This window comes from Lepidochelys kempii, chromosome 8 (genome assembly GCF_965140265.1).
Source record: "Lepidochelys kempii isolate rLepKem1 chromosome 8, rLepKem1.hap2, whole genome shotgun sequence".
NCBI lineage: Eukaryota > Metazoa > Chordata > Testudines > Cheloniidae > Lepidochelys > Lepidochelys kempii.
In genome coordinates, this window is record NC_133263.1 from 104057181 (window position 1) to 104076682 (window position 19502).

Here is a 19502-nt window from a genome sequence, read left to right on the forward strand (position 1 = left end):
AGTAGAAATTCCCCTTCTCCCTGAAGCTTCTTTAAAGCTTCACCCAGACTTGAGTAGAGCAGAAGAACTAATTGCTTTTCATTTTTGAACTAGAAATAACTCACATGGGACCTAATCAAAATTCCAGAGTCTGGATAGAAATATGCCATATAAATCTGAAAAACAGGATACAAAGAAATTAGTGGTATCTCTGTACCAGACTGTGCACACTGAAAAGTGTTAGCACTCCCACATAGATAATACTGAAATCTGAAAAAGTCTCATTACCCAATTTGTTCAGTTACTCAAAATTATTTTGATTATAATTTTAAAGTTTTTAATTATACTAAAGATTGCTAAAGCTAAAGATAAATGGGATAAGTCTCCGATTCAGCTATGTTTCATTATTAGGAAACTGGGACTATGGCTACCCTGACCTGCAGTTCACAGTATGGGATAAGAATACCAGAGCAAACTCTCCTCTCTGGGCACTACAGACGCAAACTAAAAAGTTCTAGTTCACATTAATACAGTCCTGTTTGAAAAATAATTTGACTACACGTGGTTAAATTATTTAAGGAGAGGAAAGACATGTGAGCCAAAGCCAACCTACTAGTATTAAAATGCCTCGTTAAATGACACTCGCTTAGTTGGTAAGCTCTACAATGAATTAGAAGAAGAGGACTACTACTAATATGGGTTTTCTCTCCCCAAGCGAAGTGTGGGGTAGTCACGCACTTAACATTAGCGTAATCAAAGTTACTAGAATAAATATCCCCGCCTTTGATGGGAAAATAGATGCCTGCAGTATTCAAGAAAGTGAAGTGAATGTCAGGATAAGGCCTTGAATAAGTAGAGCTCTAACTGCCTGGGGGAAGGAGAAATTATTGAAGCATTTCAAAATCAGCTCATAAATGTAAAATGACTACGTTTCCAGAGACATTTAAGTAAGCAATTTTTGGTAAAAGCATTTTTTTAGCATTGCCTCCCTTTGCCTCCCATTGTTCCCAATGAGAGTGAAATCAAGCTGCCCTCAGGGAAGATGACTCCCCTCTCCTCTGTCAGCAAGCAAAGAGGGGCACTGAGAAGAGCAGGTGAATGGAGGCAGCAGCAGAAGTTGTTACTGAAGGCAGCCTGTGACTTTGGTCCTTTTGGGAACAATGAGAAATAGAGGACATTTTGAAAAAGGCTGTACTAACTGAGTATAGCCTGTGGCCTGAGTCCCAGTAGGGCTATGAGAATGCAACCATTTTCACAAAGGGAAATTCTTCATTAATTTGTCTGAAGGAGAACATTCTGTTTGAGCTTCTGCTAAAGGAGAAACTTTCAGATATGGAAAAATAATGGAAAAAACTACCACTGATCCTAACAGTCTGTTTTCAAAGACTACCCATTGCATATGATCTACACAAGATTGACCTGTCTGCCAGTTTTTATATAGACAGACAATGCTTGAGCTGAGATTACTTGGAACCCAAAAAAAGTTGACACGGGGTGCTACATTTCTTAAAGAAATATTAACTAACTTTAAATGGATAACTAACAAGCACATTTACTTGTAAGTTTTCAGAAAATTCATTCAGGAACCTCACTAAATCCTGCACTTTTGGGAAGAATACTCTGCTCTATTCTTCATAGATATCAAGAGAATGAATCCCTCCCTTAAGGACAAAATTCAATTCAGTCTTAATTACGGAGCTGTGACTGGCTTCTCCAGAATGAAGGTTTCATCTTCAAAGCAGATAATCCACCTTCAAGTTATGTATTCTGGGTTTTGCATTTGTTCTGATTTTTTGGGGAGGGAGGTGGTTGTAGTTTCTAATGCAGGGTTCTCTGTTTTGTTGTTTGGTTTGATTTTGCTTTCTGTGGGAGTTCAAGGGGTCAGGTGCAACGGGACTGTGACAATCCCTGGAATAGAGTAAATGACTATAATGTAGCTATCATTTCGCTGCTTAAAATCTTAAACACGAGTCTAATATTACAAAGGTCAGGATTATACATGGTACTAATAGGTCCTGCTACAATATCTGTACTCATATGGTCTTATCACAATTTTCAAAAGGGTTTCTGCATTTTATTTTTCCAATATGTTCATTAATACTACACTATTATGTTTCTTGTCTTGACTCCTCTGCCAAAATTTTACAGTACATTTTTTAAATATTCTACTAATCTGAATTTTTAAAAATATGCACAATTGGCCACTGCTAATGATCTGAAGTACTATATTTTTGGAATACTCCCTGTATTAGAGAGATCTGACCTTTAACAAACTAGGGTGTAGAGCTAGAAGATTAAATGGAGCACTATGTTAACTACTCAAATACAGTTTATTAGTAAGATTTTAAATAAATAGTATCCTAAAAGCAAACTATTAACAGTATTTGAAGATGGAGTTCTCTGGCAATAATATTCATAGGATTGCCTCTCACACAGGGGTAGACAAGCAGGCTTACAACAAAACATGGTATTGCACAGAACACCGCTCAGGTGAAACAGCCAATGAAAGTTCCTAGAACAACAGTTTTCAGTGGTTGCTTGCTTTGTAAATAAAACAGAGCCTGAAGCTGATCACAGGGAAGTCACAGCATCCATCATTTCCCCGTCTTACCCTTAAAAAAAAAAAAAAATCACAGAAACCCCCTTCTCTGAATATCAGGAACTTGCTGCTGCATCCTCAAATGACGGACGAACACCAGTTCAGCTGGTCCCCCTTTATACTGTTTCACATGTAAGGAAATGCATTTTCCAACATCAAGGACGGTTAAAATAAAGCTCTTCCTGAATGGATTGTACTGTGCCACGCACACTGATCTCATTGGCAAATCCCAGCAAGGGGTACCTTATGATTCAGGTTTTGAGATGAATTTAATTTTGTGTTACATGGCACCTAGTAAAATGATTCCTTCTAAGAACCCTTCATAGCTTGTTTGTATTCCTGTTGGTGTTTAACGCTTGCAAGTGAGATTACAGAGTGGATATTAGGGAAGAGTTTGTTTTCAGTGCAGTGAAGGCCATTTAAAAGTGGTCCTTTTTAATGCTTTGACATTCACTACATGCTTTTTAAACTGTGTAAGTGCACAGGCATGGTTGTCATGTTCAGTTACAATATGAATCAAACAAACATGACAGCCTGACCTCTTCATTCCAAAAGTTGCCTAGAGTATTTAAGAGAAATACTTATGACACACACAGAGCTCTAGTATTAATCTGACTTTGTCTACAGGTAAACAACTTTCTTGGGGAGAAAGGTGACTCTCTTAAGTATTCTACCTTTAGAGAACTCCTATTATCCAGTAATTTCTCCTTCTTTTCTCTACAGTAAGTCTTGGAGGTTACAAAGTATATCCTTTTAATTAATATGTTAAATCCAATATGCAACATCGGAACACATATTGGAAAGGATTACTTGAAGTAATTACACATGACAAACCACTGTTTAGTTACTCTAGTTTCTAGACATCAGTGTGCCACATGGTTCTGGCAAAACTTAGTGTAGGAAAATTTGACATAATGATGAGAAAGCTAAGACCAACTTTTCATTTTGGGAGTGGATTGGGAGAAAGGGGATGGAGGAGAGAATTGAACTGTCTTCTATTGTGCGTACACCCACCAACAAAAAAAAAAATTCCTGCCTGTTTTCTGTGATATGGCTACACTTATGTGGACTGTATAGTTTGGGCATGGGTGTAGTTTGGAGGGGGCAAGAGAGGGTTGCCCCCCCAACTGCAAACCTCAGGCACAGACAGAATTTCACACACACACACACACACACCACATACCCCACGCATGGCCCTACTGGTCTGACTGGAGTTGCACCCGCAAAAAAATATAGACATCAGACTACATCTATGAGTTTGGGGCCCTCTGTCAGTAAGATAGCAATCAATCGAAACAAAAATATTTATTTCACATTTTGAGGGGCATCTTTTTGTATCTTCTGTGATAGACCCAGGCAAGTTGGGTACTGCAGAGTAGCCTTATTGGGATCCAGGAAGTGGGCGGACAAAGCCCGCCCACTGCTAAAGGATCCCCCCCAGCCTAAGGGGGGGTCCACAGGACCTGGAAAACCAATTAATTACAGGGGACAACTAATGAACAACAGGGACAGGAGTAGTCCTATTGGGATCCAGGAAGTGGGCGGGCGGAGCTCGTCCACTACGAAAGGATCCCCCCACAGCCTAAGGGGGAGATCCACAGGGCCTGGAGAACCAACTAATTACGGGGGACAACTAATGAAAAACAGGGACAGGAGTAGTCCTATTGGGAATCCAGGACGTGGGCGGGCAGAGCTCGTCCACTACAAAAGGATCCCCCCACAGCCTAAGGGGGAGATCCACAGGGCCTGGAGAACCAACTAAGTACGGGGGACAACTGATGAAAAACAGGGACGGGAGTAGTAGAAGGCAGATATACTGGTCACTGGGTTAACAGCTTTCTGTTCCCTGATTGACCAGAGCAGGGGCTGCTCCAGGCTAATGAGAACACCTGACTCCAATTAAGCTGCAAAGCATCAGATGAGGCCACCTAAGCTAATGTGACCACCTGACTCTAATTAAGGCCCCTCTGATAATATAAAAGGGCTCACTCCAGTCAGACAGAGGGGAGCCAGAGGAGGGGAAGTACAGCTGAAGCGCTGGTTAATGAAGACACCCTCAAGTCATTGGTAAGGGAGCCCTAAGGTAAGGGTGAAGAAGGGAGAAGCAGCAGAGCTGTGGGGAAGTAGCCCAGGGAAATGTAGCAACTCTGGCAGTGAAAGGTTGGCTGCCAACAGCTGCTACCATTAGGATCTCTGGGACAGGACCCGGAGTAGAGGATGGGCCTGGGTTCCCCCCAACCCACCACTACAGAAACACCTTCTGGGGGGGGAAAAACAGGCCCTTGTCAGGACAGGAGACTAAACTGTTTTGGCATAAGGCCGTAGGAGCAACAGAGACTGTGGGAATTCTCTCACCAACCTCCATTGCTGGCTTATGATGATGAAAAGGGCTCAGTTGACTGTATTCCTGGCCCGAGAGAGAGAAGGGCTATGTGGAGGGCTGCAGTGAGTGTCTGAAGCTAGCATAAACCACCTGGAAGCCCGGGACCCACGGGGACAAGGTTGGAGCTCTGCCACATTTCTTAGTTGAACACTTCCATAACTAAAATGGAATCAGTTAAATCCTAGCATAGGAATATGAGTACTCAGAGTAATGATCACTGTATAAATACCTATTACCACCACCATTTCTGTAGAAATATTCTGGGCATGGAAAGTAATCCAAAAAAGAAAGAACAGTGAGTACATATGGAAGTGGAACTGCTCTGTGGCAAGTTTCTGAGTTGATACATTTCCAGAACAGTTGGATTTGAGGGTGCTTTCTTTGAGATTCTGCAGCAAGTAGTAAATGCCTTGGTGACTATTTTTAGGGCTCTATTAAAATTCAAGCTGAAGATCCTGAATTCTTTACAGGAGATTTTCATTAAAATAATTCACAACAGTCTGTCCATCAATTACTCTGCTTTTAGGGAATCCTGAGATAATAGTGCTAATTCTGTCAAAAATCAACAGGCAGAAGAGGGGTTTTTGTTTTTTGAAGCTGGATGTCACCCATCCAAGATAAGAGGCCTGGAAACAGAGAAGCAGATGGCTGCTTCCGGCTGACCTGCTACCAATTTGTAGTTCCTCTTGAGCATTTCCTCAATTTTGTGCATCACAGTGTAGTTAGGGGATACACTGTCTTCCAGTGTAAGGAGCTCTGAACATAATGAAAAGAACAGTTAGTTACTTATTTTACAGTAACTCTGGTTCTTCGAGATGTGCTGATTCAGTTCTTGGTGTGCATGCATCCCATATGCATAAGACTGGATTCTGTTGAATGGCAGCATCCATTGGGGCCAGGCCTGTGCCCCAGCCACCCTCTAAGCTTCCCGCAGCTGGGAGTGCAAGGTGCTGTGAGGCAGTCACAAGCTGCACTCTGTTCCTTTGTCAATAAGAATCCCATAAGAAAGGGCTGTGCCTAAAGAGGATGTATGGTGGGTCACGGAATTGGTGTGAACAATACATCTTGAAGAATCACAGTTGCTGCAGGTTAAGTAACCATTCTCTCTTCTTTGAGCAATCATCCTCACCAATTCCACTCTTGGTGACCGACTAGCAGTCACCCATTCACCTGGAGATGAGCAAGAGAAGTCCTACTTGAATAGAGTGCAGGACTGCCCTACCAAAACTAGCATTTGATCTGTACCCTTGAACAGGGGAATCGAGAGTGGTAAACGTGTGGATTGAGCTCCATGTTGCTGATCTACAACTCTCTGATATGGAGATGCTATCCAAACTGACTGTAGAGGTTGCTTGAACCCTAGAGAAATGAGCCCTAATGTGTCTAGGGGGAATCTCTCTTAGTCCAGTTTTAACAAGTCAAAATAGTCTGAGACCCCCTTTGGACAGCTTCTGGGACAAGACGGGTTGTCCCGTACTCCTCTCAAACACCAGAGTCTGGGCATTACCTGAATGGCACTAAAGACATAAAAAGGACAATGCTTTCCCGACATCCAACATGTAGAGTGTTATTTCACCTGGGGCAAAATGCAGCATAAAGAAGAAAACAGGGGGGTGAACTAACTGATTGATATAAGCTGGAGCCTACCTTGGGCAGAAACTTTGAATTTAAGAGTGACTCTATCCTTATGACAGGTTTCAGAGTAGCAGCCGTGTTAGTCTGTATCAGCAAAAAGAAAAAAGAGTACTAGTGGCACCTTAGAGACTAACAAATTTATTTGAGCATAAGCTTTCGTGAGCTATCCTTATGAAAGACTGTTTAGGGAGGGCCCACCCTGAAGACTCAGATCTCCTTTATTCTTCTAGCTGATGTGACGGCTACCAGGAAAGATGTTCTCATAGACATGTGGTAAAGGTGTTAGCCATGGTGCTTTTGCACTACTGGAAAGTGTTCCAATACTATAGTGATGAGCGCAATATAAAAACCTATGTAGAACAGAATGTGGGTTGCAGCCATCCCACCCCTTATGCCTTCAACTATGGGAAGCAAGAGGATGGCTAGGGCACAGGTGTGGCCCCCACCAACACTGCTATTCAAAAGAATTCAACCTTACACACATGGGTGCATGTCACCAAGAGCAAAATCCATGTTGACAAACACTTGAAGAACATAATATTATAGTAAGGAAGCAGAGACGAAGCATGTTGTTTGCAGAATGTTACTGAAATCTATTCATGCTCCTTGGCAGAATTATTTTATCCTCTGGAGCTTCCCCACCAGGACAGGGTCAAAACTGTTGTTGGTAGCTACCGGTGTGGTGCTCTGTTCTGGTTCAATGATAACAGTCAGCTGCATGCATGTTCCCTCTGTGTGCTGCCCCAGCTCTGCACAGATAGTTAACACAGCAGACCCCGAGAGAACCCCCAAAAACCACAGACTCTAATAAGGTACAAAGGCACCTGAGCCAGGTTTATTGTCAGACGAAGCACAGTAAAAGTTCCCTACAGACTCTACAGGGCATACTACGAACATGTGCCCCCGGCAATGGATGCAGCTCAGTCAGCGGCAGAACACTCCACTGCCCCCTAGGCTGGACAAAGAAGTGCGCTCCCGGACCTACTTTTATACAGTTGCAGGACAGATTACTCATCATAGGTCAAACGAATCTACCCATCATGTTGTCCTTTTGACCCTGTCTTTAAGATGCACCTGCCTGTTCCTTGTTATGTCTGTGGAGTGTTCTGATGCCGTCTTGGCACAAGTTCCTCTCATTAGCACTTATGCGTATGTGTGTGCACGTGCTTCTAACAACCTTTTCTTGCCAACTTCTGTGAGTGGGACCTGCCTCTGGCTCACAGCCAGGCTTTGCTTAACACTGCCTGGAAGTATTTTGGTTCAGGCTTCAAGCCTCAGACTAGGCCTCTGATACAAAAGTTTGTTTCAGGGCCTCCTCTTACTACAAAAACCAACCCTTCAGAGTAGACTCACAAGGCTCTCTCACGGTCACCTTTTCCAGAAAAGGAGTCATCTTTTTTCATCTTTTGTCTGTGGCCGGGGATTGGAATTGCAGTATCTTGGATACCTGTCTGATCAGGAATATCTAATACTTGGAGGGTGCCTTCATATTTTCCTCCCTTCTAAGGTGAGGGCTATTTTCTCGGGTTTCCTAGGTCCTTGGAAAAGTTCCACAGAAGGAACCAAAGAGTGGAGGCATCTGGGCTCTGTAGCAGCTGCAAAGGTTGGCCTGCTATGATTCAAAGAGAGAGCTCACCTGCCAACCAAGAAGGCTCTTCAATGGGAAGGGTGATTCGTATGCACAGTAAAGGCATGTTCAGTACAGACAGCAGGGCACCTAGAGCCTCACACTCCCTTTCTGCCTTCCCATTATGAAACATTTTAAAACTTGTAACTGCTACAACAGAAACTGTAATTAAAACTACCCACAAAAAGACCGAAAACAATACTCATGTCGCAATCTATAGCTGCCAGAAACACAAATGAGACAGTTAAGGCCAGGAAAACAGATGCTGTTAGTAAAAGAAAGACAGTGTACCAAAAGTTTTAGAGCAAACAAGAAATCTCCCTTGGGCTTGGCAATAGTGAAGTGGAAACAAACTCTAAAATCTATACCACAAAGAAACATTATTACTTCAAGGAATGTGATCTCTGGCATGCGAAGCAGTATTAGCTAGTATCTCCTATTGTTACTATGAGAGGATATTACAAGAAAGTTCAAACAAGCATTACATTTTATTCAAATAATTTCACTTGCAACACTTTTACTAATTTGGTCATGTTTAAACAGCAACAGTGGCCACCTTTTAAAAAGTTAGCTTTTGTTGACAGTCTCCATGCAGTCATATGGGAGATGACACTATTTCTAACTGCGTGGCATCTCCTGGATGCCCTCTGCCAGACTGGTTTATAACCCTATACAGAGCCCAAAATCACAAGCTGCTGCTAGTACAATGCAGATTCAGTTAGCTAGCAGTCCCCTTTGTCTTACATTTCTTTTGAGGAGAATAGGGGATTAGGGTGATAAGGGCTAGTGTTTAAGGGGTAAGTTCTCCAGAGGGATTTGCTGGAGAATAAGATGGAGGACTGGAGCACTTGGAATGAGAGGTCATTCCATGTACGAAGAAGGCAGGATGAAGGGAACGGGAGCCCAGGCCTTCTTTACATTTCACAGACTAAAATCAATTTTTATTAATTGTTATTTTGTTTATATCTAAAAAAAGAGTACCCACTCAATATGGCCAAATCATTTACAGTGTCAGAGGAGGGCACAGATACCATGGTGATGAGTGAGGCACAAACATCTAGTTACAAGTGAAAGATGCTATCCCCCTTAGTCAGTGAAGTTAAGAAAACGAATTTAACGAATCACACACAATTTTTTGAACTGAGTTCTGAATAGCTTATTTGCCTTATAATATAAATGGACAGTCAATGGTAATGAATAATGAATTAATTTTACTAACGATTCCCACATAAAACACAGTTCCCTGGTTACCTGTATGCCCATGGAGCGGGGAGTGAGGTCGTGGCAGTGTTGGAGATGTGCTGGATGTTACAATCAAGCTCTTCCTGTTGCTCGTCCGACAACTGAAATGAAATGAAATAATGATGAGGAACCATTTTAAACAAAGGACCACAGTATTTTTAGGAAGAACCAGCAAGATTTTCTATTGCTGACAAGGATCAGTATTTGGCTTCACATTTCCTCATGTACTGAATTCTGAAGTTGGGTCTGCAGATGAAGTGAGCTGTAGCTCAAGAAAGCTTATGCTCAAATAAATTTGTTAGTCTCTAAGGTGCCACAAGTACTCCTTTTCTTTTTGCAGATACAGACTAACACGGCTGCTACTCTGAAACCAGATAAATAATAAGTACACAGGGCTAAAAGTTATTAGGTCAACAACAGGATTTTATAATACACTGTAGAAGTGACATTAATGCATTCTGTGTTGTATGCTGTTTGGATCAGTAAATATAGTTTCCCACTCCTTTCTGAAACACACGCCCTTCTCATGCTTTGTCAATTGTTAATATCACAAAAACACAAACAGTAAAACGTTTGCATCATTTTAGTGTGGACTTCCATGCCAATTTATAAATTATTTATTTTATATGTTATATTGGTAGATATTAAAATCTATTACAACTGCTATTTCATCATACCATGAGAAAACACAGTAATATTAATTAGGAAAAAGGTAAATCTGTAAAGTTTTAATACTGACCAATGTATTTATTTTCTTTTTAATTTAGTGTTAGCAAAACTACAAAGAGCGTATGAAGATGTAAGTCGCATTTCACCCTTCAAAGCAAGGAAATCCAAAGGTGAGTTCCAAACAAACCCTGAGAATCAAAGGGTCCTCATTACAAGTGCTGCAATGCCCATCCACAATAACATGAATTGAGCAAAGTTTCATGGCCAAACTCTGAACAGGTGCAACTCCTTTGACTTCAGTGGAGTTACTCCACCAATTAATTTGGCACCCCGTGCACATTTATTTATTTACTTGCTTTGGAGGGTTTCAAAATCAGACTATTGCCAGAGATCAGTGTTTTACTCCCTTTGCTCACTGGACCAGGTCTAGTTCTTGGAAAAGTTTAATTAGTCCTAAAAGCAATTGTAATGGACCAGTGAAATATTTTTTACTGTGAGGTACTGGTTTGTAAAATCATATTCTAATTACCATCTTTGTTTTTGTTCCTATTCAACTGTGATATGAATTCAGCAGCGGAATCTCACGAATTGCTCGAGATTAATGCCATTTGACTACTGGAATTCCAAGACTCTTTCAGTTATCATAAAGCATTTCTACTTTGCTCTGGTGGTTCTCAAGATAGAGTTTACTAAAATGATGTTGGAAATTATGTGGTATGGCAGGAAAGAAAAATTAAAGATAATCAAATTGATATTATTTTATAGTGTCTTGTAACAAGATAAGCAGTTAATGTATACCACTGAAAAGACATGATACAAAGCTTCTCATTGACATAATTGTTTCCAAACTCTGTTTGCAAAAATATTAGATACTGAAATGTTCACTGGTCCCTTAGTCTAACACTACATTTCAGCAGTAGCTCAAAAATGAACACAGCAATTATCAAACTCCCAATTACCACAATTTAATGGAAAATTATTTTACAGTTGCAGGACCGTTCCTGTAGCTGATTATTAATTTTTATTTGAACGTGGTAAGCTTTTCTGGTTGTTGTTCAAAACAGAAATTAGAGCATGTTCAAAACAGAAAAAAATCGCAACTGGACTGCCAATGAATCACAGTAAAGTTGAAGCACCATTAGCTGCCACTTTAGCTCTTTAGTGTACTTAAAATTTCTGTGAAAATTATACAGCTGACTCAATACAATCCTCACTAACATTTAAGTACTATTCAGCAAGAGTCCATTCAAAAATTGATTGCTACTTTTGCATATAGTATGCAAAATAACAGCATGAGCCCAAGAAGCTTAAAATCTCATAGTTTATAAATAGATTCTTAATGGGCATCTTGAGTTACTCTGTTCCATTACTGTAGAACACGAAATAGAATACTGAGTTCAAAGACTAATAGCAGAGAAGCATCACATTTATACACTTAATATAATAAACCCTTGCCACGGTAAACACAACCAAAGTATTTTAATATGAAGTACTGTATATGAAAATTATATTAAGTAGTTTTCAATAGACAAACATTAAATGGGGGTATTTCTAGCCAGATTCTAGGCGGGTCAGTACTAGGCTCTACACTATTCAACATTTTCATCACTGATCTGGAATTAAATATAAAATCACAACTACTAAAATTTGCAGATGACAAATGTCTGGCAAGTGGTAAATCATGAGGAGGGAAAGGCAGTCAAAGAGAGATCTGGATCCATCAAACAAAATGTGCTTTCATACAGCCCCAAGTGCAAGGTTATACACTGAGGAACAAGGAATGAAGGCCATACCTACATAACAGGTGACTGTGTCCTGGAAAGCAGGGACTCTGAACAGAGTTTAGGGGTCACAGCAGACAAGCACGTCAACAAGAGCTCCCAGGGCAATGCTGAGGCACAAATGGGTTAATGCAACTCTTGGTTATATGAGCAAGGAAGCAGTGAGCAGGAGTAGGGAGATGATTCACCTCTATACATGGCACTGATGAGACCAGTACTAGAATACTGCCTACAGTTCTGGTGTCTACATTTTAAGAAGGATGTTGAAAAATTGGAGAGGGTACAGAAAAAAGCCTCAAATTATTTGAGAGCTAGAGAAAATGCCTTAGAGCTTTTGAAGTCAGTCCTTTCACTGTAACTGTTCGTCTTATCAAAAGTAAGTTTGAGAGGTGTCTTGATTACAGTGTTTATGTACCTTCCTGGGAGAAAATACAGAGCGATAAAATGGTTCTTTAATCTAGCAGGGAAAGGCATAACAAGAACTAGTGGCTGGAAGCTGAAGCCAGACAAATTCAAATTAGTCCCACATTTTGAACACAGAGTGATTAATCATTGGGAAAAAAATACCAAGGGACATGTACTCTTCATCTCTTGATGCCATCAAATCAAGACTGAATGTCTTTCCAGAGAACAGGCTTTAATCAAACAAGTTATTGGGTTCAGTATAGAGGTAACTGTGAAGTTTAAGGGCCTGTGATATACAGGAGGTCAGACTAGATCTAATTGGTCCCTTCTGGCCTTAAACTCTTTACTATTTATAAACTCTCCAAACTGTGCTAGACATTTCCCTGCCCAAAAGAGCTTACAACATAAGATATGGCATGACAGAATACAGCAACAAAAACAGGAGGGAAAAGGAATGACAACGTTTACAAAATTAGAAGTCAGATGGTTACAGGACTCAGATTAGTTCTACATGCCTCTGAGTATTTTAACAAGAAAGAAAGAAAGAAAGAACGAACTCACCCAGTGCTCACATACACTGAGTTTTATAACTTGACTATAAGCCAATAATTACTTTTACTTAATTATTTTAATTAAGCCCATGAAAAGACTAGCCAAACTATCCCCTACCTTTGACCTCACCCTGTCCTGCTTTCACAATTCAACCCAAGATGTGAACTTTGATAACAACAGATGTTACCTAGATACCCCTTATGGCTGAAAATTTACACCTACATTGCTTTAATTTAAACAAGGTGTAGTTTACTACTACAGGATTTCTCTGTTCCCATAGATTTGTGCAATAGAGAACTAACATGCTAAACATATTTGGAATCCTGTCAAATTCAGACTACCACCGCTGTCAGCTATATTGGCTCTTTGCACACCACACTACTTGGACTGCACACACTATATTCTTGGCAAAAACTATGTATTGCCAAAAATTATTCCGGATCTAGAAAAAAAAATTAAAAATCCCAATTATTTACCACCAGACACAATAAACTGGTAGTTAGTTATGTTGAGAGATTTGTAACAATACCTTTACGGACACCATGAAAATATCATTTAAACTATTTCTAGAGTTAACTGCTCTCCCTGCAGTAAAAATAACATTTGTTACATGTGCTAAAATACTCCAAGCGCATTCTTGAAATTGAATACTGCAGGACATTGGACTTGGACTGGGTAACTGGACACTAGTTTTGGACTCTCTGACATGTGATCTGTAGTTAGACACTCTTCTTCCAAGGTAATTTATGAGAACGTTTGTTAAAGTACCTGATTGCTATATGCAATCTTAGTGGTTTTGAACCAGTAACATACAGTACTAACAAATCTTGAGTCATTTTGTTCCAGGCCTCTATAAAAATAGACTAATACCCCTTGTTTTGTATTTACTTTCTGGCTGAAATGAAAACAATGAATATTTCAGTTTCAATGTGATCTACAATAAAAATCAATCCTCAAATAATTTTAACACCAAAATTCACTCATGCTCTCTCTTGCTCACAGAGGTACCGTGAGGCAAATTTATTAATGTCGGTGAGGAGTTTACTCTATGGGAATGAGTACCACGGAAAAGCCAATGAGAGAATAAATATATTAATTGTTGTTAAATAGTACCTTAGAATCACAGATATTAGAGATGAAAGAGAAACTGCCAACTTATTCAAGTCTATCTCCTTACCAATGCAAGATTGAACAGAAAAAGTTATCTATAGTAGACAAAACTTTACACCAACTATATGAAACTTTGAATAGGCTTTGGCAAAATTCTAACTTCAGTACACTTGTCAAAAAAAATGATACAGATTTCTATTTTAACCCTTAATTCTTTTATAGAAGAATTAAGGGTTATAATAAAAGTCTGTGTTCTAACTAGTGATTTCTTTACATAAACCCAGTTTTTTAAAACAAGCTTGGCAAACCTGTTGCCGCTTTTCAAGTACTACCACTTTTAGGAACAGATTTCATTCCAGAAATCCAAGAAGTGGGCTCAATATTTGACGTACAGTAGAGTCATGCCTACTAAATGGAATCCATATTTTAGAATTAAATGCAGCTGCAGAAGATATCCCTGATCACTTGTCTTGCCTAACCCGAACAATAAACAGCATTAAACCAAGGTTAATTATTAACTGGATTTTCCTCTGTCTTTAAAAGCAACTTTCAGACAAGATCTTTAAATGTCTTTTGTTGACATATTTCACAAAAAGTTCTTTTTATGAGAAACAGACATTTTGAAGATGAAAACAAATATTTAAGAATTTTTGTTCACAATGGAGCAAAATAGTCAAATCTGAAATCTGTACATTAATGAAAGCACCAGCTGCATGGCAATGTTAACTAGATATGGAAGTTATAGCTTTAATTATAGTAATTTAGAGATGGAAGCAATTTTGTAAGCTTTGATAGAACTGACAACAGGAATAATTAGTTCTTCAAAATAGATAAGAACAAGTAAGCATCCGACTCAAAGTGATTATTTTCACATTCAAGAATAGTTTAAGAGTTGCCCACCTCAGAAAAACTGAAAAACATTGCTATTGTTCATTCTGTAGATTTGATACTTTACATACTACCATATCACACACATTTATATAATGAATATGTCTTATCTTTCCCATTGTGTAGCTGTGGCTTCCTAGAACTACCTTCTAACTTACAAACACTCATTCAGTCCAGCCTGTTTGCTTGTCTCCATTAAAGAGAAACTTGTGTTTGCGTGCATCTATCCGATACATACGCCAACCACACAAATCCTCATAAGTGAAACTTGATTGCAGGTTACTAAAGAAGTAAACCAAATAAACACTGCAAGTCTCCGATCAGACTAAGACTATAAAATTTCATTGGTTTTAAAAATTTATAAAATTCCAATTTGTTTGTAAATAAAAAGTGTGACAACTAGTTATTTATGAGCATATATACAAAGGCCTTGGAGGGTTCCAGACTATTGAATGCTTCATTGCAGAAACCCTATTTACCTGTAAGGGAAATCCCTTTCCACTTCTAACTCATTCAATAATCTGAATCTAGGTAGCAGTAACCCCCTGGCTCCTGCTATGGGGCTAAACATAGCAATATACAGTTTCCTCCTGCGGCTGCAGCCTGGCCAGGTGGTGGTCTCTGAGCCTGGTCTCCAGCTCCAGCAGGAATGTCTACACTGCTATCTTTAGCATTGTAGCATGAGCCGCCAAAGTCAGTTGACCTGGACTCTGAGACTTGCTGCCATGGGTTTTTTTTGTTTATTTTGTTTTTATGCAGTGTAGACGTGCCCTTAGGCATAGGTGCCGACTCCATAGGTGCTCTGCAGCTCAAGCATACACTGAAAAAAAATAGGGGGTACTCAGCACCCACAGGGACAGATTAATCTTTTGCTGGCCCTAGCACCTGGGCCATGGTCCTGCCCCCTGCTCCACCCACACTCCGCTCCGCCTCTTCCCCCCAGGCCCCGCCCCAGGCATCCCCCCAGACCTAAGGCCCAGCCCACCACTCGCATGGGAAGGGAGAGGGCAGAGAGGAGCACCCACCAGCAAAAATAAAATCAGCATCTGTGCCCTTAGGTAATTATATAGCCGTTATTACCATATACCTGAGCATCTCACAATATGGAATGAACATATCCTTACAGCACCCCTGTAAGTTAGGGAACTACTATTATCCCAACTGTACAGAGTGGAAATTGAGGCAAAGAGAAACTAAAGTCCAGATTTTTTAAGGTATTTAGGCACTGCTCCACTCAGCAATGCAAGACATAAGTGACTTAGGTGTCAGAGGCAAGTCTACACTTCAAAATTAGGTCCAATTTATTTAAGTCGACATTTAGTCTCCGATTTTACAAAGTCGATGCTGCATGTCCCCACTATGCACATTATGTCGGCGGAGCGCATCCTCACTATCATGACTAGCATTGACTCACAGAGTGATGCACTGTGGGCAGCTATCCCACAGTTCCTGCTGCCAATTGGAATTCTGGGTTAGGTTCCCAATGTCTGATGGGACAAAAACATTTTCACAAGTTGTTTTGGGTACATACTGTCAGCCTCCCATGATGCAAATGCCTCCTTCCTCACTCCCTCTTGTCCCTGAAAGCAACAGCAAACAATCATTTTCACACCTAAGTCTGGGTTACTCATGCAGACACCACAGCACGGCAAGCATGCACCCTGCTCAGCTGTACGCTGTTGTTGTGAGCATCGCAAACACCTCGCGCATCATCCTGCAGTATTTGCAGAGCCTAGCCAGGAGCTGCCACGGGAAGAATGTGATGCAACGCAAATAGCCGTGCTGGAAGCCATGGAATGGAGCAATTCGCACATGCTGGCAGTGGTAGCCAGGCTTGTTGACACACTGGAATGCCACTTCTGGGCCCGGGAAACAAGCACAGACTAGTGGGACTGCATAGTTGTGCAGGTATGGGATGAGGAGCACTGGCTGCATGACTTTCGAATGCGTAAGGCCACTTTCATGGAACTTTGCAAATTGCTTTCCGCAGCCCTGAAGCGAATAAATACCAAAATGAGACCTGCTCTGACAGCAGTTGAGAAGTGAGTGGCGATAGCCCTGTGGAAGCTTGCAATGCCAGATTGCTACCGGACAGTCGGGAATCAGTTTGGAGTGGGTAAATCTACTGTGGGGGCTGCTGTGATCCCAAGTATCCAGGGCAATCAATTCACTTCTGCTAAGAAGGGCAGTGACTCTGGGAAACGTGAAAGACATAGTGGATGAATTTGCCGCGATGGGGTTCCCTAACTGTGGTGGGGCAATAGACAGAACGTGCATCCCTATCTTAGCACCAGACCATCTTGCCAAAGAGTACATAAACCACAAGCAGTACTTCTCAATGGTGTTGCAAGCACTAGTGGATAACAAGGGCCATTTTATGGACAGGATGGTCAGGAAAGGTACATGACGCGTACATCTTTAGGAACTCCGGTCTCTTCAGAAAGCTGCAAGAAGGAACTTTCTTCCCAGACAGGAAAATTAACGTTGGTGATGTTGAAATGCCAATAGCTTCCTTGGAGACCCAGCCTACCCCTTACTCCCGTGGCTCAGGAAGCTGTACACATGCAACCTGGACAGCAGTAAGGAGCAGTTCAACCATATGCTCAGCAAGTGCAGAATGGTGGTAGAATGTGCCTTTGGACATTTAAAGGGGTTCTGGCGCTGTTTACTCACTAGGTTAGACCTCAGCGAAAGCAAGATTTCCATTGCCGTTGCTGTTTGCTATGTGTTCCATAATATCTGTGAAAGAAGGGGGGAAAAGTTTCTGGCGGGGTTGGGGGTTGAGGCAGATTGCCTGGCAGCACATTTTGAGCAACCAGACACCAGGGCAATAAGAAGAGCACATCGAGGTGCACTGTGTCTCCGAGAAGCTTTGAAAACCAGTTTCATAAATGATCCAGCACTGATGTGACAGTTGTGTTGTTCCTTATCAAGTTACTCCCTTTTTTGCATGTACCACCTGTAAACTAAACCCCCACCAACCACAGAGTGCATAGTGAATAAAGAGCTTCTTGTCCTCAATTCATGCATTTTTATTATGCTAACAAACACTGAACAGAGACAGCAATGAATAGCAAAGATAACCCAGGTCTAAGGGCTCATAGAAGCAGCATGTCTGTGGCTCAGAACCAGAGCGACTGGTTCACCTCCCTTGTCTTCTGGTACGCTTGCCTGAACTCCTTTAATTTTCACACGGCACTGCTGTGTGTCCCTGGTGTAGCCTTTTCCCCCCATGCCCTGTGTGATTTTGGCATAGAAGTCAGAGTTTCTTCTGCAGGTTCGGAGCTCTGCCTACACAGACTCTTGTCCCCACACAGCAATCAGATCACACTGGAGCACATTTGTGGCCCTGGGCAGGCATGGTCAGGTGTGGTGGTGAGCTCTCCATGCTGATCAAACAGGAAATGAAATTCAGAAGTTTCTGGGGCTTTTCCTGTGTACCTGCTGAAGTGCGGTGGATTTGAAAGTGCTGTCCAGCGCAGTCACATTGGAGCACTCTGGGACACCCCCTGGAGGCCAAACCCGTCGAATTACACAGCGTTGTGTCTACACTACCCCTACTTCGACCCAGGAAGGTCGATTCTAGCACTACTCCTCTCACCAAGGTGGAGCACAGGTGTCAATTCTACAAGCCCTTTAGGTCGGCAGAAATGGTTCGGTAGTGTAGACATGCACATTATAAATTCGACCTCATGTGCCATATGTCGATCTAACGCCGTAGTGTAGACCAGGAGAGCGTCTTAAGCAATTTGGATGCTTAGGAGTGTAAGTCTCAATGAAAGTTAATGGGACTTAGGCTGCTGAGTGCCCAAGTCACTTTTTAAAATGAAACAGGCTCCTAAGTCACATAGGCCTTGCCGTGCTGAGCAGAGCAATGCTTAAACACCTATACAAATCTGTGCCAAAGGTTATACAGGAAGCTTGTAGCAGAGCAGGAAATTGTATTTGAACAGAAGCAGAGCTTTAATCTCCACCCCCCCGAAATCCCCTCAATCACTGTGACAACACCACTATCCTCCCTGTCACTCAGGTCTGGAACCCAGGTGCCATCTTTGACTTGACCCTCTCTTTAGATACTCTCATCCAGGTTATGTCTAAATCTTGATGATAGTTCCCGCTTAACATCTCTAACACACAGCCTTTCTTCCGCATCCACACAGCTAAACTCTCATCCAGGTTTTTATCGTCTTGTGTCTCAACTACTCAAACATCCTCCTCTTTGGCCTTAGCAAATGCAACCTTGCCCCTTATAGCCTTCAAAACACTGTTGTGAAGTGCAGAGATCATATTCCTAGCTCATAGCCTTAACAACATCTTCTTTCCTTTTGCATCCAGCCACTGGTTCCCCTTTCTCCATTGCATCAAATGCAAACTACTTGTCTTCACTTTCAGTGATGCCAGCCTTCATTGCCTACTTTTAACATTTTCAATCAACCACCCTCTTGCTTTCTTCTATTCTGCTCTTTCATGTGTGGGAGGAGCTCTTTGAAAACAACCATAAAACAACCTCAGTGTCCTCTTTAAAACTCTACTGTGCCACAGTGCCTACAAAACACTTGACAATGGCTAGTAAGCTGATGTGCTGAGATCGCTGCCGATCATGCTGACCAATACTATTGCAGTGTTCCCTTG

General features: G+C 41.4%; 1 protein-coding gene across 12 annotated transcripts in view; it reads right to left on the reverse strand.

Annotated features, from left to right (window-relative positions):
- Positions 1-19502, reverse strand: part of MAST2 (microtubule associated serine/threonine kinase 2) — a 388109-nt gene that overhangs the window by 105309 nt on the left and 263298 nt on the right. For all 12 annotated transcript variants that reach the window (XM_073357844.1, XM_073357842.1, XM_073357843.1 and 9 more), the window contains one exon: positions 9475-9566. In XM_073357844.1, the coding sequence (XP_073213945.1) occupies positions 9475-9566 (92 nt within the window). The remainder of the gene's footprint in view (positions 1-9474; positions 9567-19502) is intronic.